General features: G+C 46.2%; 2 protein-coding genes across 2 annotated transcripts, besides 16 other annotated features; both read left to right on the top strand.

Moving 5' to 3' along the window:
• Positions 1 to 7,222: part of a sequence feature (heterozygous, Esmeraldo-like haplotype) that runs on past the window's edge.
• Positions 99 to 118: a microsatellite.
• Positions 334 to 367: a microsatellite.
• Positions 477 to 979: a mobile genetic element.
• Positions 653 to 672: a microsatellite.
• Positions 978 to 1,068: a sequence feature (A-rich).
• Positions 1,086 to 1,113: a microsatellite.
• Positions 1,161 to 1,182: a microsatellite.
• Positions 1,200 to 3,170, top strand: Tc00.1047053507747.260 (hypothetical protein, conserved; the record flags this gene model as incomplete). Its single annotated transcript, XM_813294.1, has 1 exon — positions 1,200 to 3,170. The coding sequence occupies one exon, from the start codon at positions 1,200 to 1,202 to the stop codon at positions 3,168 to 3,170; it is 1,971 nt and encodes a 656-aa protein (XP_818387.1).
• Positions 3,219 to 3,246: a microsatellite.
• Positions 3,261 to 3,284: a microsatellite.
• Positions 3,396 to 3,419: a microsatellite.
• Positions 3,594 to 3,633: a microsatellite.
• Positions 3,823 to 6,600, top strand: Tc00.1047053507747.240 (hypothetical protein, conserved; the record flags this gene model as incomplete). Its single annotated transcript, XM_813293.1, has 1 exon — positions 3,823 to 6,600. The coding sequence occupies one exon, from the start codon at positions 3,823 to 3,825 to the stop codon at positions 6,598 to 6,600; it is 2,778 nt and encodes a 925-aa protein (XP_818386.1).
• Positions 6,648 to 6,671: a microsatellite.
• Positions 6,737 to 6,772: a microsatellite.
• Positions 6,954 to 6,987: a microsatellite.
• Positions 7,093 to 7,124: a microsatellite.

Below are 7,222 nucleotides of genomic sequence, written 5' to 3'. Positions count from 1 at the left end.
GTTTTTTGTCATTTTCGCACATTTATGTGTTTTTTTCTGTAAGTGTGTTTGTCTGTTTGTGCGTGCAATAAAAAACCCGTGTATTTATTTTTGTTTGACTCTCTCTCTCTCTCTCTCTGTGTCTGTGTGTGTGTGTGCGGAGGAACCATTGGATGTGTGGCAATTTTTTGTCGCGGGAGGCGGGGGGGGGAGGAGAAATGAGAGTTTGCATGACATGGAGGCGATTGATGCCCCATTGCCTGTTGTTTTTTGTTTTTTTTTGTCTGCCATCAATTGTTTTTCTCTCACACTCTTTTTCTCTTTGAAACTCTAATTATAATGTCATCTTCTTCCTTTTTTTTTTTTTTTTTTTTTCTTCTTACTTTTTAGTTCTGTTCTCTTTTACGGGGAGGGGAGGAGGCCTGCCTCGTGTTTATCACAGACAGAGAAATAGCCAGACGAATAGACAAAAATATATATATTTTTACGGCTTTATTAGGAGCGTGTGAAGAGAATGATCGCGAGGAGAGCTGACTGCCTTAATTAATGAATATATACATATATACGGATAACACTAATGCGTTTCTGTATGATACTTTTCCTATCTTATGAATTCTTGGGAAGAACACGACTTTATTGAGGAGAGCAGCGGGGAACCGATAGCGGCTGGATAATTTATTTATTTATTTATTTTTATTTTGTACCTTCCCACCCACTCAACTCCCCTTTTTTTTGATTTCCACCTTTTGCGGCGGGGTCTTGTGTGCCTGGAGGACCCCAAAAAGTCTGCCACCTCGTAATGAATTAAATAAATATACTTCATATCCTACCTGAGTATAAAAGGTGACTTGAACGGTCAAAAGAATATACATATATAATCAGAAGAAAGCGTTTGGGCATTTAACTGCCTCTACTTTTACCTTCCTTTTTTCCCTTCCTATCTTCTTTTTTGGTTTCTATAAAAAATTTCAGGATTTGGCCAGCGGCACAGAAGATTATTCTCTTTCTTCTTTTGTTTTTCTTTTTGGTGTATTTTTTTCTTTTTTTTTTCCTTTTTCTGTTTTACCCCCTCTTTTTTTTTTTTATTTTAATTATTATTACATATCTGTTGTTGTTGTTGTTGTTTTTGTTGTTTTGTGTGTGGGGCAGGTGGGCCCCGTCGGTCCTGTGTTGTTTCATTAATTATTATTATTATTATTATTAATACTCTTTTTTCATTGATGATGTTGACGACGGGAGAGGGCACGACCGCCGCATCTTTGACTTTGGCGCAACGTTTATCCCGCGTACGGCGTCTGATGACGCTTGAAGACGGCGTCGCCTACTCGCTTGCTCAGGATCAGGCATTTCTTGTGGATGGAATCATCGTCGCCTACGAGGCTCTGGCGAGCAGCGGGACATTGATGCGGCTAGAGGAGCAGCGACGCTTTGCCGTGGACGCGGCCATGGCGGCTCCGCAGGTGGATGCAGGCACGAGACACGACGACTACCACCGCAGTAGCAGAAACGGTCGCGATGACGCTCCCATGGCGCACGCCCTGCGGCGGCTGAACGAGGTGGATGTGGCCATTGCGTGGTGTGAGGGAAAGACGGTGGTGACGTCGCAGTTGTTCCCCCCAGCAGCGATGGGGAATCACACCCAACGTGGATATGTCTCCTCAAATGAGGAAGGTGAGAAAATGGTGTCGAACGCGTTTTCTTTGGCTTCTGATGCCGTTTCCTCCAATCGGCAGGAGTCGCAGGAGTTGCATCTACACGAGCCTCCCCAGAAATACCAAGAAACCCCGGATGGCGGCATTTGGAGTCGAAGTCGCAGCCGTGCGTGTCCAGGCGATACAAGACTTTCGTCACCGTCGTATTTGGCCCCACACGGTGTATGTGAGGAAATGAACGCATTATCATTACCATCAGCAACTGCAATAGCAATAAAACCGGCGGTAGGGAAATCCCCATTTATCCCCGTTGTACATAAATCTCCGGAAGACAACATTGTATGTAACTTGGGTTTTGATAGGTGGAAAGCCAGACAAATAGCATTACAGGCCCACTTTGATAAGAGGCGTTTGTGGTCGCTCCGATGTGACGCCGAGGAAGCGGTTCGGCGGCACACCATCCTTATGGAGGAACGACTTGGACGCGTCACACTTCTCGTTACCGCACGTGAGGAAGTGGCCGCGGGGGTGGATGCAGAAACACGGGCACGTATCGTGGAGCCTTCAGTGCTTTGGGAAAAACATCTCTGGGAGGCTATGCGGTGGATGCAGCAGCAACTAGATGCCCAGGAGGGTTTTCTGGCATCCGCCATCAGTACTGTGAAAAGAGAGGCGAAAGAATATGAAGAGGCATGCCGAGCGCAGCTGCAGGGTGCCGCGATGTATTCCTGTGAAAATGGAAAGAAAGAGTTGACGAGACTCTCTTGTGACGTGAAGGGAAGGCCGTTGTCTGTCAACGGGCCCAGCGTAGAAAATGTGGGCTGGGCATCCTACGCGCATGCCTTATTGTGTGATGCTGAGAAGTCGCAGCGAGATTATATTGAAGGAGAGGCTCATCTCTCGTGGAGGCTTCTATTATCGCGATGGCAAATGGTACTGAACCATGCCAATAGCCGCCGTCTTATTGCCGCCAAGGAAAGTCTTATCTATGAGTTGGCTGCCGATCTGAATGGATGCGCATCCGCCACGCCCATCGTCCCTCGTTCAGCCTCTGCGTGGCTTGTTGCCGAGCGGGAAATTGTCGCCAGTGAACGCCGGCCCAGCAAGAGTCAAACGCCGATTGGTGTGCATCGAACATGGGCAGTGGAAACGGCGCGCAGTCGAAGTGCGAGATCACAAGCGGTGTGCACCCCACCTGCGACTTCGCCTGCAAAAGCGCAAGAAATTTGCATGACGTCGTCCCATGACGTCAGTCCTTGTGGCATGGAGAGCAGAACGGCGTTGAGTGTTTCAGAGGAGCACACCGTTGGGAATCTAGTCTCTCTCTTGAATTGTGCCATGGGGCATCTGGCGGCAGACGTCTCCCAGTCACCTCCGCCACTGCACAAGACAGGGTGGACACGAAATAGTAATGACAATGAAATTGCCCTTCATATTTGCATGAGTGTGGAATTAGTGGAGCGGAAGCAAGTCACGCTGTTGGAGCAACGTGCGTGGTGGGAAATAACGGCAAGGTTTAACAAAAATGTGATGGCATAAAAAAATGACGGTAGAAGTAAAGGGAATTATCGTGAAGGCAATAATGCCAAAACAAAAAAAAAAAAAAAAAAACAAATAATAAATAAACAATTTTTTTTTTTTTTTTTTTTTTTTAAGCTCATACACAGAAAACAAACTCCATAACTCTTTCCAGTTACAACTCTTCTTTTGCTCATTATTTGTATGTATGCGTATGTTCCATGATGATTTGGCATTTCTCTCAGAATATATATATACATATATATATATGTGCATGTCATAAACAATTATGCGTGTCTAGCCTGTCCGATATAACGTTTTTTCTCCTGCCGTGAGGATGGTGGAAGGCAGTCACGCACTGTTTGGGGATATTTCTTCAAAAATGTTGCTTTTTTTTTTTTTTTGTTGTTGTTGTTTCGTGTATATAATATTGCTTATTGTGCGTTGTTTTCTTTTCTTTTGTTTTGTTTTGTTTTGTTTTGTTGTTGGCCGGAATAGGGAGGGGAAATTCCCCACATCTCACAAGTAAAAAAAACAAAGGAAAAGGCGAGGCGTGTAGCATTTGGAATCCACCACCCAAGAGGGGAGGTGTCAGGGCACAGAAGAAGGAGTTGTAATTGTGTAGGGACGACGACAAAGAAATAGAAAAAAAGGAAGGGGAGGGAGATACGCCATGGAATCCATAGAGTGGATTCACATATCAGAGAACCGCTTGTGGGCGGAGAACCTCATGAAGCAACTGATGGAAAAAGACGCGGAGGAAATAATGCCACCCAAACTCAATATATGGGGAAATATACATGATGACTCGGTGAGCTTTGAATCTTATTGGTGCACCCTTCTCTCGCAAAAGTTTCGCCACCCTGCGTATGTGGCTTTTCGTACCTCACTCTTCTCGGCTCTTCCGTTGATGTATATTGGAGATAGATACCCAGATATTTTTCCGATGCACACTCTTTTGGCTTTGTTTGGCGTTGCATATAGCAAAGATACTGTGGGAGAGCAAATATGTATGGTATGCACGATGATCCCAGTGTTGCTGTGGATGATGCTGTGGGGCTCGTTGATGCATTTATTTAATTTGCTTGCACACCAAACTGCATGGTGGTGTGCTGTGTTTTTTGGAGCATTTGGCATAGGTCTAGTTGGGGACGTACGGGGTAGAAAATTGGCGATCTTAATGACGCTGATTGTTATGGAGGTTGAACGGTCCCAGCTGATGGTAGGAAAAGGGGCTCTTCTGCCTCTTCTTGTGGGGCGTGACGTGTTTCTTGCTTTAGGATTTGCTTGTTTTCAGTCGTTTATACCGCCATTTACGATGTGCAAGCGCGTGGATGAGGCGATGGCAGGGGCGTGGGTCTACATAGGGGAGGTGGTGCATAATTCCGTCAAGGCATGTTGGTCTGAGAACCCTATTGACGCGGCGGTGGCGCTCTCAAAGACGTCATCGGAACCACTCCAGAAAATATTTACAACCGTGCCCTTTGAACTTAGTTTTGTCCATTACGAGCCATGGGAGTCGCCGCTACGCTTGCAGCTAAGAAGCGAACGTATTAAGGTGATTGGTGGCATTATGCCCATGCTGCATGCCTTGGTGGGTGTAGTGCGTGCACTCCACGCTGCGCAGCGGTCGCGATCACCACTCGATAACGACCAATCCGCCGTCAGCCCCGGTGTGGGGGTTATTCGTGGGCGCCTGGAAGAAGCACTCGAGCCATATTTGCAGGCCCTGAAAGTTACATTGAAGCAGTTGGGTTGTGTTTTGAATCCCCGTGAGGTGGTGGCCACCGTGCCGTTTGATGACCTTCAGTCAGCCACCTCATCCCTGCAGTCCACCATTGACAAGATCCACTACGACATGATGAAAGGCCGCTTTGGTAATGTCGACCCGGTGTGGTACATGCAAATTGTGTTTTCCCACCTCATGATGGTACTCATTGGCGAGGAGCTGCTTCGGTACGCTGAAATTATGCGCAACTTTGATTGCTCGCGGTACACGTCTACATCGCGTCGCATTTTGGATTTCTTTTTTCTTGAGCACTGGAGGGATTTTTGGGCAGAGCTACCGAAGCGTCTTACGTTGGCCACACCGAATGATGTGCGGCTTGCAAAGGATGCGTTCAAACTTGCGTGTGGCTACACCTTGGCCTGTGTTTACACGCTCTGCATTGATTTTGATAGTGTATACTACTTTGGGATGACGATCCTCATGGGTGTTGGACTTCAAGCCACGGGTGATTCACTGGTGGCGGGATTACAGCGTGTGGCGGGTCTTGCCTTTGCTGCGGCTTTGGCCTATGTGATACGGAGACATCATAAGTCTGATCTCGAAGCGTACCCCATTGCAATTGTGCTTATTGCAGTAGCACGTTTTACTTCTTCTTTCCCGGCCTATTTTAACTGTTCCTTCTATTGTGCACTTCTTATCCCTTCCATGATGCACATGGTAGCCACGCCGCTGATGATGTTTTCCCGCGTGGTCTCGAGTTCACTTACCGTCATGACGTATTATGCCATTGTTGTCTTTGTTTTTCCCGTCGACACCATTCGAGTGTTACACAATTCGGAGGTGTGGGTGATGGATGGCATCTCTAAATACCTCTCCAGCCTGATCCGTCTCCTGCAGGCGCCCGTCGACGACCGGGAGCCCGATGTGATGCAAGAGATCCACGCAATGAAAGCATGCAGCACTGGTCTCTGGCGTGCCGTACGGCAGTTGCCGCCCAAAATCAAAACAGCCTCTCTGGAGCCCACCATCCGTGGTAAACCTTACCCTGTCCATGAGCAAGATGAGTTTCACCCGGTGCTGCGCCGCTTGCTCTCATCGCTGGACATCATGCTTTTGGGTCTGACGATTCTCCATCGTGCACGCTTAGGCCCTGTGGCGGATGAATTGGTTGAAATGCTTACAAGCAGCAGACAGCTTTTAAAGAACATTAACCTATACAGTGTTTACGCCATGCAAGACTTTGTTGATGCGGTGCAGCGGCCAAAGACATGGTCGTGTGCCAAAACGGTAGATCACTTCTCCACCCTGCTGCGATTGAACGCGGAGATCAAGAAGATGTTCTCCATGGCACATGGCAAAATGTTGTCTGCCATACGAGGGAAGGCGAATGAACTCCATTTGAACAATTTGAAACTGTCGATGGTAATTGACAACAACAGCCTCTTATCATTGATGCCTTGGCGAAGAGAGAATTCGAGTGTGCCGCGTGGCAGCGCTAGCATTTGTCCATATGGAGAAGAGGAAGAAGGGGATGAACGGGAGGAGCTCACGGCACCACGCAATGCGAGTTTTATGCTTCGTCCGGAAGAGTTTACAATCAACCATGATATGAACATGAGCATCGCCATCTTTGTGGGTATTGATCTCTTCTGCAGTGAACTAGTAAAGGCAATGCGGACCATGTTCTATCTAAATCAATTTGAACTGAGCCGCCGTAATTAATTCTCTATTCCCCAGAAATCAGAGGGAATGTTGAAGCTGGTGCTGATTATATATATATATATATATATGTAGTTTACCGGCATTATTAATATTCTGAAACTCTGTTCTACCCATATGCATGCAATTTGGAAATTTATGTTGTTGTTGTTGTTGTTGTTGTTGTTGTTTTGTTTGTCCTCCGTGTTTAAATTATCCTATTACTGCAAAAATACCTATTTTCCAAGACATTTCTGACTAAGAATAGTATAAAACGATGTATTTATTTCTCTACGTCTGTGTGTGTGCGTCTGCCTTGTTTTTTAGTTGGAAATGGCTGGGACGAGGTTGTCAAGAGGATGCAAACAACAGGCCTAATAAATAAACATATATATATATATATATATATATGGGACTTTTATTTACAGAAAAAGCGAGGCAGAACCAAATAAATTCGGGCATATTTTTTTTTTTTTTACGGCCGGTTCTTCCTCCTTTTATTATTATTATTATTGAGTGTGCGTGTGTGTGTGTGTGTGTGTGTGTGTCGTTGCTTCTTGTTGTTTGGGTTTCAAAAAAAAAAAAAAAAGGGAGGTGGGACCACTTTGTGCTTTGTCTTTGCTCTCTCCTCCTCCCCTCTTTCTCT

This window comes from Trypanosoma cruzi, genomic scaffold, assembly GCF_000209065.1.
Source record: "Trypanosoma cruzi strain CL Brener 1047053516405 genomic scaffold, whole genome shotgun sequence".
Taxonomy (NCBI): Eukaryota; Euglenozoa; class Kinetoplastea; order Trypanosomatida; family Trypanosomatidae; genus Trypanosoma; species Trypanosoma cruzi.
This window is presented reverse-complemented; position numbering and strand designations above follow the sequence as displayed.